The sequence below is a fragment of the Cajanus cajan genome, chromosome 8 (genome assembly GCF_000230855.2).
Source record: "Cajanus cajan strain Asha chromosome 8, NIPB_CcT2T_4, whole genome shotgun sequence".
Lineage (NCBI taxonomy): Eukaryota > Viridiplantae > Streptophyta > Magnoliopsida > Fabales > Fabaceae > Cajanus > Cajanus cajan.
Window position 1 is genome coordinate 21756906 of NC_138524.1, and position 21265 is coordinate 21778170.

At 31.9% G+C, this 21265-nt stretch overlaps 2 protein-coding genes across 2 annotated transcripts; both read right to left on the reverse strand.

Annotated features, from left to right (window-relative positions):
• Window positions 1-640: 640 nt before the first annotated feature.
• On the reverse strand, window positions 641-1581 carry LOC109817227 (ethylene-responsive transcription factor 4). The gene has a single exon (XM_020382442.3). The coding sequence runs from the start codon at window positions 1492-1494 to the stop codon at window positions 946-948; it is 549 nt and encodes a 182-aa protein (XP_020238031.2). The 5' UTR covers window positions 1495-1581; the 3' UTR covers window positions 641-945.
• A 17120-nt stretch (window positions 1582-18701) lies between these two features.
• Window positions 18702-20965, reverse strand: PRPS20 (chloroplast 30S ribosomal protein S20). The gene is made up of 3 exons (XM_020382446.3): window positions 20732-20965; window positions 20466-20629; window positions 18702-19254 (listed from the first exon to the last, which is right to left on the reverse strand). The coding sequence occupies exons 1-3, from the start codon at window positions 20880-20882 to the stop codon at window positions 19024-19026; spliced, it is 546 nt and encodes a 181-aa protein (XP_020238035.1). The 5' UTR covers window positions 20883-20965; the 3' UTR covers window positions 18702-19023.
• Between the last annotated feature and the right edge of the window lie 300 nt (window positions 20966-21265).

Consider the following 21265-nt stretch of genomic DNA (forward strand, 5'->3'; position numbering starts at 1 on the left):
AAAAAAAAAATTGAAGATGGCGTTTGAAATCATCTAAAAATATGATTTTAAATGGAATTTAATGACACGTATATGATATGAGTGAGCATATGTGAGTGGGTAAGTAGTATAAATATAAAATGAGATGGGAGTAATTTGTTGGAAAATAACAGAGGAATGCGGAATGGTCCTCACTATAGCATAGCATAGGGACCCACTTCCATATTCTAAAGATTTTAGGTTTCAAATGGTGGCCGTAGAATTGACGTAGCATTGAGATCCGCGCCGAAACGTGACAAGAGAGTACTCAAATCACGAGGTTGACGAAACCAACAAACAAACCCTCATCACAGAGAACCTTCAAACCCACGCTCCCCCATCATCAACCTTCTGCAAAAACCCCAACCTCTTTCTTTCTCTTTCTCTTTCTCTTTCTCTTCTTTTTCTCTGCTTTTCAATTTCAACACGCCGTACCATGTGGGCCCCACCCTCGCCCACATTTACGTTATGCATTATCCCATTACGGGAAATCAAAAACCATGCATTCAAAAATCACAACCCCAACATGCCTCCTACATCTCAACCAACCATTTTCTTTTTTATTAAGTGAAAATTATCCATTTTTATTAAATTGCCGATTATGGGTATAAACAAATGGATCTAACAGGGAATATAATAAGGGATTTTTTAATTAATTTGAATATGTCATTTTATATATATATATATATATAAAGTTAACGGCAACGGTAACAACAGTGACAAATATCATCATCCGTTGCGAGAAAAAGCAGAATGGGAAAAAAAAACACATAGGCCTGCTTTTTTCTTTCTTTTGTTTTTTTTTTTGGTTAATTATAACCCTATTTACACAACTTCCAGCACCATGTCAGCTACTACCATAACCGCCATATTTAGAAGAAGAAGAAAAAAAAACCGGGCCGCGAAAAAACCGGATCTTTCGGCGGTTCAAGCAACCTCGGGCGGAGGGGGCACGTTAAGGTCGAGATCCAAAACTCTCCGATGTGGGACCCGCTCGTAGTCCACCACGGAGGACGAGTCGGAGTCGCTGAACGAGGCGCGCCGCGCGAACGCGTCGAAGAACACGACGGGGCGCGCCACGGGGAAGACGAGGCCGCCGCCGCCGCCGGCGGTCAGAGTGAGTCCCAGCGGCAGCGGCGGCGGGGGGGAGGACTCGAGCGTGCTGCTCTGGCTGGGACTGCGCGCGGCGTGGGCCGTCATTTCCGCGCGCGTGGGGAAATTCGTCTTGGCCTTGGCGCCGCGAAACTCACGCGCCGCGGCGTCGTAGGCACGCGCGGCCTCCTCGGCGGTGTCGAACGTGCCGAGCCAGACGCGCGTTTTCTTTCCCGGGTCGCGGATCTCGGCGGCGTAGCGTCCCCAGGGGCGCTTCCTGACGCCTCTGTAGCGGATCTCTTTGGGCAAATGGGCCGGGGCGGGCCCAGGCCCGGGCCCAATGGCGGCGGCGGATCTGCTGGTGTTGTTATCCCTGGGAGCCATGCGTTTGCGATTGCGAGACAAGAGAAAAAGTGAGAGAGAGTGGTGTGGTGTGGGCTTGGAAGATGGAGACAATGGGTTGGGTGTTGGAGGGTTTTTATAGCGCGAGAGAGCGGTGAGAGAGAGAAGAGTGTGTGCGTGCGCGTTAATAAAGCTACGCTCCTTTTGGGCGCTTGTTGCGTACTCTACGTAGATTCACTTGCATCAATATTCTGCTCACTACTCTCCTTGCTTCTTTCATGTGCCCTATAACACTTCCACAAATGTTTTCCCCATTTCACTCATCAATTTTTCATTTCTACATCTCCTTATTATTCTAAAGTTTCTTTTATGTAAATGTTTTGCTAAAATTATATATTATTGTAATAAAATAATTCTTTGCATTTTACTCCATGGTTGTATAAAAATGTTTTATATTGATTATATATGTAAATTTTACTATAACTACTGTTGAATGTGTCTTACATGTTCACTAATGTACTAAAAGTGGAAACTAATGTACCATATTCAACGGTTTGTAATAAAAAATTTCCTACAGTTAAGAATAATAATAAATAAATAAAAGCAAGTCATACACAGGCATTGTTCTGTTTTTTATTTTTTTCTAGGGAAAAAATTGTCCCAATTTTTCAAATTTAAATAGCTCTTGCAAAGAATTTTAATTGGACTCATAAAGAATAAATGAAAATCTAATAATGTAAATATAAGGTACAATATAAAGATACTAAAATAAGAAAAATGTTTTATATCTATTTTTTTATTTATAAAAATAATAATAATGATCGAACTTAAGTCTTTATCTATTCTAGTCTTTTCTCTCCAATTACTAAACCAACTTTAATGGTTATTTATCCTGTATATTTGATAAAATATCACAAGCAAAATATATATATAATTTATTATAATTTCTTAATATTAGTTGTCTTAATACAATTGTAACAATAATAACAATGATAGTAATATATAGTGATGATCATTGACGAACCTACATCATTGTGAGGATGAATAGATGCACCCTCACTTTAACTAAATTATTAGTATATATTTAAAAATATTATATTTTGCATCTCTAATTTTGTATATTAAACTCATTATTAATTATTTTTAACATTTATATTTTATTATGTGTATATATTATGGTGATGATTATTAGTTTTTTATTTTTTTAAAAAATTGTCTAAACTAATCTAGAATCTTGAATCCGTTACCCGTAACTAACAATGATCATATTGATAATATAGTAATAGTATTAATGGTGATACTTGTGTAGTAACATGTATATATTTATTAAATGAAAAATAAGTATGAGGATTTTTGCTTTTAAGAATATGATGTACTTAAGATGACATTATCATATAATTTATTAAAAAGAAAAATTTTGTTTTTGTTTTATCCATCTTTTCTTGAGTTGTATTGTCAGATGATATTTTCTTATAATTATATTTATTTTGTATAGCATAATGTTATTTTAGCAAATCAAATGAATTCATAAGATGTTATTTTACTTTTTCCCAAGCCAAATACTTTAAGCTCATTTAGGCCTAAATAAACCAATTTAAGATAATGAATTTTACATGCTAGTGTCCAAGAAAATCCAATACACATTTTATGGACAACCTAAAACAATCTTACTCGGGCGTTAAAAGTAATAAAACTGTGAAGTATCATGATATAGTTAGAAACCGATAGTAACGAATACTTGAAAATTGCAAAGAAAATATATTAGCAAACACAAACGACATTTTTACTAATTTTTAAAAAAGAACATTGACTAAAACCATCAAAAAAATTTATAAATAATTACATTTACTCGTGCTTTAAAAGTAATACAAATGTGAAGTATTGTGATATAGTTAGAAACTGATAGTAACATATACTTAAAAATACTTAAAATTTTTAAAGAAATTATATAAGTACACAAATGAGATTATTACTAATATTTTTTTAAAAAAAATTAACATAATAAAAAAATGTTAAAGGTAATCACATCAAAATTTGATTCACAAATTTTTCATTTGTCTCAATAATTGAATAATTCAAATATTTGAAGTTGGAATGTGCATAACACTTATGTTTGGATGATAGGTTTTCGAAGGTGTGATTAGTGAAGAAAGAAAAGAAAACCAAAAGTTATTTAATTTTGTGTTTGGAACTTGCAAGTTATAAAACGGATCAATCCATTTAAATTGGGTGGGGATAGTTGACCACCAAAGAAATGGGACAGAGCATATTGGTCCATCAAAAAATAAGTTGAAAAATGTAACTCACTCTACTTAATGGTGAATAAGGACGAGAATAGGTTAGGTCAAATTAAATTTGAATATATACACTGAATTTGTTTTATAAAATCAAAATATAAGTCTAGTTTATTATCTATTAGAAGTTTTTTTTATAGGTTTGATATAATCCTTTTAAAGTCTAATCTGACCTATTAACCTATGTAAAAATTAATTTAATATTAATTAAGTCAATAAACTTATTTTTTTAAAAGTTTACAAATTTATTTTCAAATACGTCGATGTGAGTTTTTTTTTTTCATGATAAAATATAGTTTATTCAATATTACTAAAATTTAAATTTAGGAATATATACAATGTCACAAAGAAGGAAAAAAGTGAATCGTTTTTTGTTAGAGACAATTCATGTGTAGTTATGTATATTGGCATACACTCATGGACAAACTATAAGCCTATAAATCTATAATGAAAAAGGATAATTGTATTGAAATTTTTTTAAAAATATTTTTTATATCTAATTTGGTATATTCTAAATAACATACGCATATTTTAACAAAATAAAATAGTTATGATAACACTTTAAAAACTAAAAAAAAATGGTACATATACAATGTCACGAAGAGCCAATAGATGAAATTATTTTCTATGTACACTTCCTTTGGATCACCCCAAGACACACATTGCGTTAGAGTCCTAGCTTGACAACGAAAGCTACTCCTTTCCCTGAATCCCACCGAGATGACTCAGCAAAAAACGTGACGGTCATTCTTTTACTAACACCATAGTCGACACACCACTTCCCAAAGGGAGGAAGCACCGTGTCATGAAGACATATGACAACTCAACCTACTCTAACAAACACTTGACTGCATACAAAAAACGAATGCACCTCTACGTCCAAAATGATGCAATCATGTGTAAAATTTTTCCCACAAAGCTTGCAGGTTTTGCAGTCTTATGATATACATGTCTATCAAAGTTTAGTGTGCCCAACTAGTCACCCTAACAAGTTTATTCAGAGCTCGATTCACAACCAATCGACCTCACAAGACTTCCACACCAATGTTGCTCAACATAAGGCAAGATGACAACGAACCTCTTTGTGCTTTCATGGAGAGGTTCTCTACTATTGCTAGTAAGATACAAGACCTTTAACCTCAAATTACCCTTACTACCATCCTAAATGCTTTAAAAAAAAGGACCTTTCTTGAATGACCTTTATCGACTACACCCAAGGACATGAACGATCTACGAACTTACATTGCCATTTTCATTAAGAAGGAATAAGACGAAGCAAGTCAATGCAAAAATTGGTCCTTGATCGGCATTCAAAGCAAATTCCCCAAGTTAGACAAGCTATGCCCCCACAACGACAACAAATGCAAAAGTGGAAAACCCCCTAAACCACCAAGGTATAATAACCACACACCCTTTATTGCTCCCACACAAATATATTTAAGGAAACCTTTAGTACAAAAATACTTACCCTACCTAAACTCGAGCAACCTCATAAGGACTTCGACTATAGCAAACATTGTTAATACTGCAAAACCATTGGACATACCATTGAAGAATGTTGGACACTCCACAACGAAATCAAAGAACTCATCCAAGCAAGTCACCTCAAGCAGTTCGTCCAAAGAAGCAGTCGCTGAGGATCACCCTCGGGGACAAGCACGAAGTCTAGGAAGGGATAATGAAATTGAAAAGATAGGCGCAATCGCAGCCCCCTGAGATAGGATGTCAATGCTTCAAATAACAAGGAAGGTAAATTAAAAGGTGTCATGCACACCACTATTGGCATATTTGATGGCGATGATCCCACCAACTCTTCTTACAAAAGGCACTTAAGAATTATTCAACTCTGGTTACTTTTATTGACATTGATTTCCTAGGCATGGATTCGAATCAAGACAATCCCATGGTCATCTTTGTCCAAATCGCCAATTGGAAAGTGAAGAAAACCCTCATGGATCAAGGCAATTTAGTCGACATCCTATATTGGAACACCTTTCTCCAAATGCAATTTCCTGGCAACAGTATCAAGCCATACAATGAACCCCTGCTAGGATTTGCAGGTGAATAAGTCAACATGCACAGCTACATAAAACTCCTAACAAAGTTTGGCAACGACAAATGCACCACGGCACTAAATGTGAAATATTTTTCGGTGGATGCAACAACCTCCTACAACATCAAACTAGGGCATAAACACTTATAGATTCATATCAAAGAAAGATTTATAGATCAAGGTCACAATTATAATGCCATAACATGTTTGGAATTCAAAGGGATGTCATATACACATTACAATCAAAAAAATGGATTTGAATTTAATCCCTCACGCATTCAAACACATACAATGGGATTGAGGGTCAATCTCTCTACCCAACAAATAACACACATCCAAAGTGAGGTTCTCACTCCCCTTTACCTTGATGGATGTTAAACTCTTGGTTTGGATCTTCAAGGTTTTCTTCCGTTGCCCTTAATTCTCCCTCCTTTTCAAATAAGGAGATGTGTGTTAATAAGTGTGGCAACCTTAGCCTTACTAATGTATTTATAGAAATGTCAACCCTATCTTATACATAAAATATCAGTAAAAGCTCAATTTAATTATTTCTCACTATTTTAAAATAAATAACTTAATTATCAATAACAACTAATTCAAAAAATATTATTTTTAACCATTACTCTTATTTTCAAAATGTTCTCAATTAATAAAATTAAAATATCCTTAATAATATATTAAGAAAATTTGGGATGTTACACTTTGCCTTTGTTTTCACTCAATTATCCTGATAAGTAGTCCACAACCTTTTCAACCCTAATGAAGATGGGTTATACCATCACCACCTATTAAACAAAACTAGCAGTCAACACTCCTACAACATCCACACCCAATGTCCCCTCATGGAGACCAGTAACAACATTCTCATGAGGTAATCTCATCACGGTTTCGAAAGAAAAACTATCCTTAGAAGACAATACCACACGCTTCCTCCCTATTCGAATACAACACATACCAAAAAACTAAAAGGGCAATGAGGGAGTAGAAGGGTACATGCACTGTTGATCAATTATCACAACAACAAATGCCAAAGCAACAACGATTGTTGAACCACACACAAACCAACAATAGTGAAACATGAATAGTCACTAAAGGCCAATGTTAAAACCAAACGCAAAACTCCTAACCCCTCTCTCTCCACATCAACGAACCACAATCAAAATCAAGGCACAATGAACAACCCAAATCTAATAACAAAAACGACAATCATTGTCCATTAAAGTACATGGGAAAACCATCACAAGCATGCATCACATGCCACAACCCACATGACCAACACTCAAAGAAGTTGACCAAATATATAGTTTCTTCCCTCTTATGAAGCTTGGAATTGGGAGGACTTGTGTACCCTGCAAGTCGGGCACACGATTCAAGCTCATGACAAGCTCGAAGCATAACTCAGTACCAACAACCCATCATTTTGAATACAACTTGGGTAGCAATTAAATAACAATGGCAACACTATACCTCCAAAGATCCTGGAATACATTAAAGAGCGACACATTAGGAATAATATTTTCGTACAATAAATGACGTGCACAATCATGCGATACCTTCTAACTATCGCGCAAGATTATCTCTTGAGATCATGCAATGCAATCAATCATGCATATATGGGGGGATTAGATTTCATTCTACCTTAATGTCGTTTCTTAATCTAAGTTCCCCTCTAACTTAAACATGGAAGTGTTTTTATGAGTACCCATACACACAACTAAAGTGAAAATGAATATATTTTAACATACACACAATTAACGAAAGTGAAAATGTAATAGATTCTCGCATTTTCAAATAAAAAGTATAGCACATTCTCATTTTTATTTTCCAAACAAATTTTACATAGGATAAATAAATACACTTTACAACTATTATTATTATTATTATTATTATTTGTAATAATTACCAACCTTATTAATTAACTCAAGGAAATAAATATACAAATTATTTAAATTTAAATTTTTAAAATTACTATTATAAACTTTTGTTAAACAATTAAATTTAATTAATGTTGTAATAAAAACTTAAAATTATTTATGTATGTGTATACACATACACATAAATATATACACACAGACATATATATACACATATAGATATATAAACTAAATTATACTTTGTCCTTTATCTTTTAAAGTGTTTATTTTAGTTATTTATATTCTAAGTCTATTTGGTTATTTTGAATCAATGATTATTTTTACTTTTGAGAGACAAATTTAAATTTTTTATTGATTGGTTCAAGACTTAAAATTTATCTCATTAATTTCACTTATATAAAATTTATTGAACGTAACTGAAATTTAAATCAAAAAGTGTTATAAATATAATAAAAATTACATATACATAAGTCCAAAAAGAAACAAAAAAGTTCTAAAAATTTATTTCATATTATTTTTTAATTATGCGTGAGATATATTTTTCATATAACTTTCACTTGTGTATGTCCTTTTTGAATTTAAATTTTAATTGAATTTCATACAAATACACCTAAGAGACAAATTTTAAATTTTAAATATAACAACAAAAAATTTATAATTGTCTCTTAGAATTAAAAAATAGTCGTTTTTTTAAAAGAATAAATAAATCTAAATTTAAGAGATGTAGAACCAAAATAAACATTTTAAAAAATGAAAAACTAAAATAAATCTAAAGGACAAGATACAAAATTATATATATTTTATTTTATGAAAAATTGAAATAATTATTTAATTATTTCTAAAATTAAATTTTAATTTTCCAGCGATAAATATTAAATAGTGAGATTGAAAAACGAAAGTAGTAGCATAGTACTGTTGAGATGGGATGAGATTCTAATGTGAAGAGGCGACAGACACATGAGACGCGGCCGCACATGCACGTTCATTGATCAGGAAAGAATAGGGAAGCTTTTTATGGGTATCCATTCCAATTTCACTCAAACACCGCCACGTGCTCCTCTACGGGCGCGACACGTGGAGTCGACAAGGCCTACGGAGGCGGCGTAGGACTTAACGGCGGTTAAAACATCTGGTGTGTTACCATAAACGGACACATGACGGCAGTTTCAGGATGCTTCCCGATTCCCAATGCATTTGTCGGCACGCTTCACTCCATCGCCGCGTGCCACGGATCCGACCAAAACAAGACCATAATTTTAATTTTCATTTTATTTTTATTTTTCATTTTTTTAAAAGTAGCGTAGCGATACCCACATAAATGTTATCTTCCGAAAATTCATTATTTTAATAAATTATAATCTTTAATTATTTGAGACTTTTAAAAAATAAAACACAGGCGACACTTGCTACGAGGAAAAGAAAAGAAAAGAAAAAGTAATTTAGAGTTGGTACAAAGAATTTGGAAGATCTAGAATTATTAGGATATTTCTTTTGGTGGTGATCGAAGGGTGGAAATTGGAAGTGCAGTTTGGATGTTGACACGTGGCTATTTGGATCCCTGGCGGGGAACACGCATAGCCGCCCCTGCGCGAACAGTTGATGTTATGATGCAGCGCCGTCGAAGAAAGATTATTGGAAATACGTTTGGTACGGTTTAGTCATAAGTGGGACACAACACACAAGACTAATACAATACCAACTCTTGCTTCTCTTTTAAATTACTAATTAATTAATTCAAAATGGAAAGCCTTTTGCTTTTGCTTTATTTATAGACTCGTTTCTGTTTGTATTTTTTTAAAAAATTTGTTTATTTAATATAAAATAAGGTAATTATACACATGCCCTATCACGAAGTTTTATGAAAGTTATTTAATAATTTTATTTTCACTTTAATATTATAATTTCTTGTAATTTATAAATTTTTATATTTATTATATTTTTTAAGTGATCATTTTAAGTGGGACTTATTAGTGTCTTTATTATTATATTTTTTAAGATACCTAAATCAATTTCTATACATTAAACACAAATTTTTAACTTGCACAATAATTTTTTTAAACAAGAAGATTTGTAGGAATTTTTTTAATCTATTATCTAATTTGAATTTTATTTATTAATTAAATTTTAATAATTCAAAATAATTATCAATAAATAAAAATGTTTTAATACAAATCATTTATCATAAATCTAAAATATAATTTATATGTTTAAAAATATTTATTTATACTTATTTTAAATATAATTTATATATTAAAATAATGAATTTTTTGTAATGATAATTTGTTATAAATTTATTATTATATATAATAAATATACATGTGCATTGCATATGCTAAAATGGACATTTGTAACTGTTCCAACTACAAAGATGATCTCGCCATTGGAACACTCAATCATTCTCCTTTTCCTATTCTTGTTGAATTGTGTTTTGTTTCTAAAATGAGGACTTCCCTCCCCTCAAAGTATCTCTCTCTTCTTAACCTAACAGTAAGGCTTCATGGCCCTTATTTTTTGGCCTCCCTTCTAATCTTAATCTCGATACTTGTTTGTTAAGTCTATAATCCCTAAGTTTTGTGTATCCCAAGTGCAAATCTTACCAAGTAGCGTTTTATATCCTTCATTCTGCATTTTAATCAATTCCTTATACTTAGAACGATAGATCAATTGGTTACCCTCTTATGTCAAGCTTGGTCGACATTGGATAACATAAACATGTTCGGTCGGTTATTGACTTATATGAGTTTAGTAAGTATATTAATTATCAAGTAGTCTCACGGGCCAAGTCCATAAACTTGGGATGGTTTGGATTTATTGTGGGTTGATAGTTATTAAGATGATTAGCCTCAAGGAGGTTGGCCTAGGAATGAGGTCGGCCACAGGCCTAGGAAGTAGGTCGGACATGGTCCAAGGAGGCTACAATTTCCCTTATCTAGTGCTTTACTTAAGTTATTGTAACTGGCAAGACACATCAATCAATTAACCTTTTATGACGAGATCAATCAACAATTGAGTAACCTAACAAGGTTGGTCGACCCTAGGCCTATAGGGATACATAACCAAATTAATTTAAGCATTACAATAATTTAAAAAAATAATGATGGTCATAAAGTAATTTTATTTAATAAATGACAATGAGAAACTTGGGAATACTTCACTAGTGTACAGTAAGGGTAACAAATGATCCCTATCATATCTTTCCTATATACAACTTGATAAATGCAAACTATAAATAAGACCCCAATACTTATAAAAGGGGAAGCTGTCAGGTTTGGTCCATTTTAACTATTACTCTTATTTCTCTATATGCCCGTGTTATCACACTTGCTAACTTGAGTTTTCAAGTGCTTTTTCAGGAGTTGGAAGACTTGGAAACAAGGAGAATACTATTGTAAGGAGAACTATCTACATAGTAGAAAAGAAATACCCAAATCTTTGCAGGTACAATGTGAGCCCCCTATGAGGCCATGACAAACTTCCTTATGGCCAAAAAAGAATGGCAACAATTAGAAGAATGGTAGACAAAGCATATAACCAACCCAGAGAATTATAAAGTGTAAATGTTGAAAGCTCCCCGATGAATCACCATGTCCATGTAAAAATACTTAAAGAGATGGAAAAATGAAGTTACAAAACAAAAAACAAAGAATGATGAATAAGAAAGAACTCAAGATCTTCATAAAGGAGAACACGAATGGTAAGAGCAAATGTTCATGATTAGAGGAGGACAATCGATCCTGGTAGCCTTCTAGAAGCCTTAACGACTATCAAGGGAGAGCTTTATTCCTTCATGATCGAGCCTTTTCACACATAACCCTAGCTAAGAAACCAGCCAACATGGTGAAAATTTCCCTCAAACCTCCTTTGTGACCAAAGACACATCAAGCTCACCCTTAAGGGTGGAAGTTTTAATTAATGTTTGACAAGTATAATACTTCCACTGATCTAAATAAGCACATCAATATTTATGTTCACCTAAGTTAGCCTTTAAACCAATTGATGATGATGTTATGTGTTAGATATTTTTCTACTTCTTGAAAGAGGGGCCACCTTGAGCTAGTTCATTTAACTTTATTGATAATTTAAGGACTTTGGTCATGGCGTAGTTTGTGACTAGTTCACAACACCAATTGACCTTTATGGCACTGGTTAAAATAAGGTAAAAAAAAATAAGGAATCTTTATGGGTCTTCATAGACATGTTTAAAAAGGTTTCCACGAACATCTACAGCATAACCTGTAGCATGGTGTTGTACCACATGATCACAATCCTATAAGAATACCTTTTCTCTGATGACCTGTGGAAGAAGTAAAAAAAAACATGAACAAACTATGAAGGAGGGCTTCTAAATGCATGCAAATGGAGGAATTGGTAGAATTCCAAAGTCAAGCTCAAGAGGAGGACCCAAATTACCAAGACTAAGACATAAAAGAAAATAATAGAAGTTGAGACCATCTCGAGGGAAGCCAAGACTTGAAGAATTCATATTTTGCAAGGAACATTCCTCTAACCAATAGTCAATCTAGGGTCATAAAAGAAGCCCTTGACTTCAAGTTGATACAAGGCCTAGAGTAGCACCCCACACATTCTAAGGTTGACAAAACCAAATAATGTTAGCATCACAACACTATCAAACACATTACCGAAAAATGTGTGCTCTTATAAGAAAAACTCATAGAAACCAAGCACCTAAAATGTTTTGTGCACCGCTCAAGTTCTTTCCATAACAATATAGGAGAATTTCAACAAAGCTAAGACAGTGATCAATATCAACATGAGGAAAAACCTTGAGAAAAAACCTCGATAAGAAGGAATGAGAAGGAAACATGAGTAATATACCTTTTTCTCACTATGTGTTGTGAGCAACCACTGCTAAGTGCCATGACATGGATGTTTTTCCTATAGTTAAACAAATTGGAAATAGGAATAATAACGGATTTAGGTACCCAAATGGGCTTGGTTCTTTTTTGTTAGTTTTTAAGGCACTAACAACCTTCTTTTAGTGCTTTTGGTCAAACTTACCCTTAACTCGTCCAACAACATATGAATGTTTTTGGTCAAATTTTGAGAGATTTCTTCTTGTTGAGGTTTTTCTATCTAGATCCACCCTTATTTCCCCATATGGACCTTCTTCTTTTGGAAAACTTCTTGTTGAGGTTTCTCTAGCCACCCTTATTTCCCATACAGAATATGTCAAAGTCATCATTCTTAGTTTTCTCATTAAAGGATTATTCAACTTTGAAAGCTTTTGATAAGGATCCTTAGTGACCCTTCTATGCTTTCAAAGCTATAAATGTCACCTTTTTATGTCCTTCATCTTCCATGATCTCCTACTCATACACTTTAAGAGCTCTTCAAAGTTTTTTAAGAGATAGACTCTTGAGATCCTTAAACATTTTTAGGGCACTACTAGGTCTCCACTATTTTGGAAAGCTACAAAGAATTTTGTAAATATGATAATTTGTAGTATAGGTTCTTCCAAGATACCTGAGGTTACTTATAATGGTTTGGAATTGACTAAACATTTATTTAATGTTTTCATGTTCCTTCATTTTAAATAACTCATATTGTCTTACCAACATGCTTATTTTGGAATCATTTACCTATGAGGTTACCTCATAAGCAAGTACTAGAGTATCCAACATTCATTAAGAACTTTTCATGTTAGGTGCCTTCTCATATTCACTATCAGATAAAGCACACATTATGGTGTTTTCTAGATTTTCAAGTTTAAGAGATACCTTATTTTTTGAGCTTCTATCCTAGTAGTTATTGGAGCTTCATCACCATTTTCATCATAGGGCACATGGTTTCCATTTTTAACTATGTCCCACATGTTTGTGTGACATACGTCAAAGAATGCCATCATTTTGCTATTCTAATAGTCATAATTTTGTCCCTTGAAGAGGGGAGGTTTGGTGGTTAACTATCCTTCGTTTTCCATAATGCTTGATATGATATTTACCTTTACACTTTAAGATATTCAACCCCACAAGTTAGAGTTCCAACACCAACTAAAGTAAAATAAACACACAAGAAAAGGAGTTGAATTTTATGTGTGTGTGTGATAAAATTTACAAATAGCACTTAGAAAAATGTTTTCATAAAGTGATGAAGGATAAAGAAAAAAAATCTTTTAACATGAGTTATACTTGTTTACTTTTCAACAAGATCTACGTCCAATCCCTTCAACGTGAAGGTATTCCCCTATAACAAGCTTTGTTATAGACAAGTATTTATTGTATCTTCAGGTTACACTTACTTAACCCAAAGGTTACTTAACCCAAGTATTTTTCACTATCTCTTCAAACTTTACTTACTATAATCTCTTAACTAAGGTTGCTTACATAGAAAGTGAAAGAATACTCACAAGAAAGAGCTTATAGTTTAAGCACAATTCGACACTTGAAGATAAACAAGTATTACAAGTGTGATTTAGATCATCCAACAATAAGCTTTTTAAAAAGGAAATATAAACTATTAATGTTTTGACACTGTCTTTTGTCTTTTCTTTGAAGCTTTATTATATAGACGATAGTGAGAAATCTGTTGGGAGATAACTTTCTTCACACTTGGATGCATTCAATGCATGGATGGATCTACACATAAAAGGAAAGAGAGAGAATTTGTCACAATAGTTGGAAGTGACAATTTTATGTCTAAAATGTATTTTCTCTTCTGACTGGGCACAAAGCATATTTTTAAAATATTTTTCTTTTTTGCTTACTTTCCTCAATTATGATAGGATGTCTTGATCAGAGAACTTTAAGGTTGGTGAGACATGTTCTTATCAATAAATACATAAATATTCCAAATATATTTTATGTAAAACTGAGATATATCTCATAGCACTTGTTTGGTACTATGTAGTTACATTACTTTAGATAAAAGTATCATCTAATAGATAAAAAATTTACACTTATTACAAGTATACAACTCATTATTACAAAAGTTTCATATGGACCTTTTATCTAAAAGTAACTTTTGTAGGTTGAAGGTTTATAAAGATGTAGTCCATTGGATGATTTTCATAAAAGATGTTGACATGTGTTTTGTTTCAAACAAGATTTTTGTCCCATGATTTTAATATGTTTAATTATCATTAAAACAATGTATAAGGGTGAATGCTTCAAGTCTTTTGGTTCTAACAAGCACATTAACCAAAGTCGTTTGCTAGTTGACTTATCATTTTCAACAAAAGTTTAATATATAATTAGATAAATGCTAACAACACAATTTTTTGTCACACTCTTTTAAACACACTCTTATTAGTTGAAATTTATTAAAAAAATATAAAAAATCACATTTTTAGTCATTAATGTCAAATGCAAGTTATAAATTTTTAGTGTAAAACCTTTCACTAAAAAAAATAATTTCACCATTTAATATTAAATTAATTTACCAATAAATAATTCACTATAATCAATTCACAAAGGTGGGGATTCACTCCCAACCTCTATAAAATGCTTCTCGCTTTGCTTCTATTGAATTTCCTGAACTATTTGACATGCTCAATTAATAAAATAAAAAAATGTGTACTCCAACTTAGGTTCATAATTGAAACCCTATAAATATTAAAACTAATAAATTATTCAGAAAAAAAAAACCAAATTTTTTAATACAAAATGGAAACTTGTTTTCATTCTGTTATTTTTTCAATATAAATGGGAAATATATTTATTTTGTATTTGAAAATAACAAAATAAGACCAAGTTTTTGTTTTGTATTAAAAGAATAACACAAGGGATACATAATGAAAACATGTTTTATCTGCTTGGCGATAGGAGAAAAAAAAGAGAGGAAATTAAAGTGTGAAAAATAATACTCACGTACCAAAGCATGATGGAGAAGACAATATGCGAAGAGAAGAAGTGAAAAAGAAGCATTAAAAAAATGCTTGTACCACTTCTCCAAGCCAAAGTTTGGATATATTTGCAGCACATTAAATATATATACTATATATGTAATATATATATATATATATATATATAAGGGATTCATTTGCTCCAAAAATAAATCTATCTAAACTTATTTCATTCAATAACTTATATTTTACATCAAATTTTAATGATTTAACTATTCAATTTAAAGTTCTTAATATATAGATTAAATTTGTAAATTTTTAAAAAATTTAAAAATTATTTGATACTTTATTTCATTAATTTAAACTAATGAATAATTATAAAATTATTTTATACATTAATTTGAATTAATGAAAAAAGTATCAAATAATTTTTAAATTTTTTAAAAATTTGCAGATCAATTTATACATTAAGAATTTTAAATTGAACGATTAGATCATTAAAATATGATGTAAAACCATAGTTTTAAAAACCGGACCGGTCATCGAACCGGTTAAGGTACTGGGTTAGTGGGTCAAAGGTTGAACCGGTGAGTCACTAGTTGAACTGCATGACTCGATTTTTATTAAAAAATATTTATATTAAATATATTTTATACTTATAAATTTTAATAAATTCATATCTTATTTTAAATTTCAATTTTTCTATCTTATTTAAAATTATTTTTATTTTTATTTTGTAAAAAAATACATAAAAAAATTACATGTTAAACGGTATATTAATACAAATTAAAAATATAAATAATATGTACATATATAATATGCTTGCAATTAATATCACAAAATAATATATGTAATATTTACATAGATATTGCATTATTAAATATATAATTTAAAATTAATAATATACTATAAAAGTTATTTAAGTTGTATATATTACAAACAAATATATTAGAACAAGTAGTCATTGTTATATTTAATAAGACTCCTTGCTTTTCATTAAGAGATTCAATTTTCATTATTATTTTTGTGATTTATGATCCCTTAAAAAAATTTAAAAAAAAATAAGAAAAAAAGTGGTTGAACCGGTTTGACCCACCGGTTCACCAGTTAAACCGAAAAATTGACCGGTTCAATCCGGTTTGAAACGGGTCGACTGCATAACCGATCCAACTTCAGATTCGAACCGGCTAGACCACCGGTTCCCGGTCCAACCGGTCCGACCGGCCGGGTCGGTCCGGGTTTTAAAACACTGTGTAAAACACAAGTTATTGAACGGAATAAGTTTAAGTATATTTACTCCTAAAATAAATGGATCTCTCCATATATATATATATATATGAGACAAATATACTTTTTTATAATATATAATTAATATAAATTATATATTTAATAATATACTAATTCATAGAAAATTGATCACCGACTCAATTCCGAAAACATTGTAATGGACACAATAAGACAGCTGAGAGAAGAAGAAAGGCAAGAGTGATATGGTGAGGTGCGAGAGAATGACAAATGGAGGTGAGTAGAAAAAGAAAAAAGAACGGAAGGGAGAGATAAAATAAGAATTTTAATTAAAAAAATCTAGGGTGAGAAGATGAAAAAAGGGTGTGAAAATCAAATCTCTTTGTCTTCTTTGGTTAGCATAATTGATCTCTGTCAACTCATCTCCGTCACCACTTATGTCACCTTTCCTATGCTAAAAGCCACCTTGATTTCTCCTTCACACTAAATTACTTCAAGTTAGCCTCAACTTTGCTCTTACCAATTAACAATACTACTAACAAGAGATACATACAAATTTCAAGTACTACTTTTGTTGCTATATAAGATATTTTTCACTTTTTTCTTATTTTTTTAATAAGACTCTTCTAATTGTTAATTACATTAATTATATATTCTCTAAATATTCTTATATAATTAACAATTTTTTTACATAAAAGATAAATACTTGAAATTAATAAGATAAAAACACTTTTATTAAGATTTGAGAAGATAAATAAACACATAAATATCCCTCTTAAAAAAATAATTAATTAGATGATAAATGATTAAGTAGAAAAAGGCAAGATTAATTAAAAGATCTTAAGGGTAATTTAAAAAAAAATAGTTTAAATTATTAATAAATTTAATATTCTTAACTAAAATAATTATTTTTTTTTTTAAATGTAATTTAGTTGAAAAGATCCTATGAGGGAGGTAGTATAATGAAAATTGTAAAACGAAAGAATAAGACAACAATACGCAAAACTTGATATTGTTAGTTTTGAAAAGCCCGATGGATATTAAAGAGGTCCAATTACCAAAGGTCCATTTGCTTTTTTGTTTATTGTTAACACAATCTTGACCAAAAATTATAAATAAATAAATAAATAAATAACTCAGTAGCATTCTTTGGTGAACCTTAAACATCCTTGTACGTCTTCCATAGATCTTTGCTTTGTTCTGTTTGGATCCTTTCCTAGGAAGTTAGTTTATTTCCAATTTTGATACATGATGAAATGCCACTTGATAAACAAAAGCCAAAATCCTGAGGTGGAAAAAAAAAAATTGACTTCCACAAACTAGGTAGTTGCAGAATTCAGACCATTGTGAAAGCTACAACGATAAATTTATTATTTAAGCTACAATGAAACAAACAATAAAATGAGTTGTTTAATATATTTAAAATATTGAACAAAATGAGATATTAGGATAACAAAATGATATACTTTAAACGAATTATTCATTTCATTTCGTTTTATGAGTATCTTTGGATAAACTTTTTTTAAAATATTTATAAAAATAAAATATGTAAACTTGTCTATAAATAAAAAAATTAACTTATGGATTTACTAATTTATAAAAACTCATAATTTCTTAAAAAAAATATTTTTTAACAAATACATGAGCTAAATAGAAGAAAAAAAAATATATTTCAGTTTTTATTTTTATTTTTTTTCTTAAAAGCTCTTCCAAAAAAATTTATCCAAACAGAATCAATGTGTCAACAAACACTACCAATGGAACCAAGATAGTGTATCCAATGACGTATATACTAATACGGGAAAAATGGTAAATGAAAGCTTGTTTAAATATCATTACTCTTCTACGTTATTTTAAGAGAAAAACTTGTGTAGCTATTGCAATTTGCATGTATCAATTTTCTTCTAGTGGTCTTATTAAGGTGCTATACCTGAATAATCTAATACGGCAAAGTCTCTTCCTAAAAAGCTGCAAACATTAAGTGGTGACAATCACATTCACCTGCTATCATGAGAAGGTTTTTACAATAACAATTAAGTTTTCACCACAGTGGAAGTATCATTAAGTTTAAGGAGACATTACATTATACAACATGGAAAAAGTACAATAAAGGCTAATCACGAAGATGCTGTTAAAATCAATGGCTCTACATGATGATGGTACACATGAAGTATGGAACTGTAAACCAATTTGAACCAACACCAAAGAAGACTAAATACAATGCTTTAACAGAGTGAAAAAAATCTGCAGAGTCTTCACTGGCATACCTCATTTTACTCCATGTAAACCAGCAAGAGGATTGTTTCAAACACTTACTTCAGGAACTGGGCTATACCAGCCATGATGGATCTCCACTGCCTTCTTTCTTCGGGCAAGGCGAGCCTTGCGATTTGCTCCGGTGTTCCGGTGCAGTGTGCCAACTCTCACAGCTTTGTCAATTACTGAGTATGCCTCTCCAATCAACTTCTCAATTGGGAGGATTTCCTCTGCTTGCGCATCTGTTTTCTTCTTGAGCACTTCCAGAGCTTCCAAAACCTGCACACCATTGATTAGAAGATTGATCAAAAGATTTCCTCTCCAAGCAAATGTAAAAGCTAGAAGTTGAGATGGTTGTACAGAGGAGAGGTATTAACACGAGCTTCAACAAGAATCAGGAGGCGTATTTTGAGAGTATTTTATAACCTGAGCAAGATGAGAAGCATTTGGTGCATTAACATACCCATAGCTATGGTTCACAATGTTAAGTAAACATAAATCTTGGTGTTTGAAAGTACTCAATATAAGCACTTGCAGTTACAACATCTTTTACCATGTCAGGTTGATTGATAGTTTTTGGAGTGTTTTAAAGCCTATTTGGATACAAGCGTAGAATCGTTTTCGAAAGTTTCCCTACTAAAAATACTCTTCATTTTCAGTAGAAAAACTCTCAAAAACACTTCTAGCTTGTATCTAAATAAGCTCTTATTATGTTAGAGTGGACTGAGATTGTATTAGTTGTATTACACTAGTACGTGACATAGAATACTGTCGCACTAACACAAACTAGGAGCATTATTAGTAAAGCGTTTAGGGCATCATTACATGCAACTAACATTACTTCACAGAAAAACACATACAACTCATTAATCAAACTACCAATTTAGTAAAATTTCATGAAACTTAATTAAAGAAGAGTGACAATAGAATCTCCCAGGTTTGGGGCCTAGACGATAATTTTCACTTCCAACTCACGTTCTCAAGATGAAAACAAGGTATACAATTGGTCATCCACAACACGTGATGCTCAAAAAGTGGTTTCAACCTAAAACCATCTTTCTGACTTACATGCTACTCAACAATTCTATCCAATGTGGAACTCTCATTCATACTTTTGTACCAACAAAATGAAACAACCTCGCCTAGGTTCTTTTTCATTCCCAATTCTACTCTGGGCTTGTTTGGATCTAATATAGAAGTACTTCTGAAAACAAATCTAGTCTACTGAAAATAAAGAGTTAATTCCAAGCTCTTAAAAGCATTTATAAGCTAGTCTATTTCATTCCCAATTCTACTCTGGCTCTGTTTGAATACAAGGTGGAACTACTTTTGAAAGTTTCTCTACAGAAAATAAAGAGCTAATTCCACTAGAGAAGCTCTTAAAAGCACTTACAAGCTTGTATCCAAACAGATTCTCTAGCCAATTCAAAACCAACCAATTAAAACACAATCCAAAATTAAACGGTTCCACTAGCACAGTAGAAAAGCACCTTCTTGGTGCGCGTCTTAATCTCCGATTTGCGAGCTTTGTTGTAAACGCGGCGTTTCTCGGCTTGACGAGCTCTCTTCACCGCCGAGTCCACCTTCTTCTTCGGCGCAGCCTCGCAAACAACAGAAGCGCGTCTCTGCACTGCGCTCAGCGACAAGCAGTTACCTGAAACCAAACAGACCCACAATTCAAAACCGCACCAAAACCAAACCTTTCGCATTTTGCGATGGAAAAATGGGGGAAAAGAGAAATGGGGTGGTGTGGTACCTTGTGAGAAGAGAGGGAGAGAGAGGTTTCGGGAGAAACTGAGAGAAGCGGAATTGGAGATGGAAGGAGAAGAAGAAGAAGAGGAAGTTAGGGAAAGGTTTCTCATTTGGGAGGGAAGGGTTAGCCATGAGCACGAAACTGATGCTGCCATTTTCTCTCTCTGTGTGTGTGAGAGAGAGTGAAGACGCTATTCTCTCTCTTTATCCGTTGAGGGGAGAGGATGATGATTGTTATTTGTTGAAGGTTCGATGTGATATTATATATTTCCCGTACTACCCTTATTCATTTCTTTCTTTCAATTTTTTTTATTTTTTATTTTTTATTAGAAAATTTCATTCCGATCCTTTTCATTGTTAAATGATTTATATTCATCCTTTAATTCTCAATTGAGTTGATTTTATCTTTTTAAAACAATAAGTATTTGAATTTTAAGATGTAATTTTAATTTTTTTTATTAATTAAAGGTGTAAAGTTTGTTTCATTAGATTCATTTTTGTGAAAGCTATTATTTTAGTTATTACATTGGTTCACAAT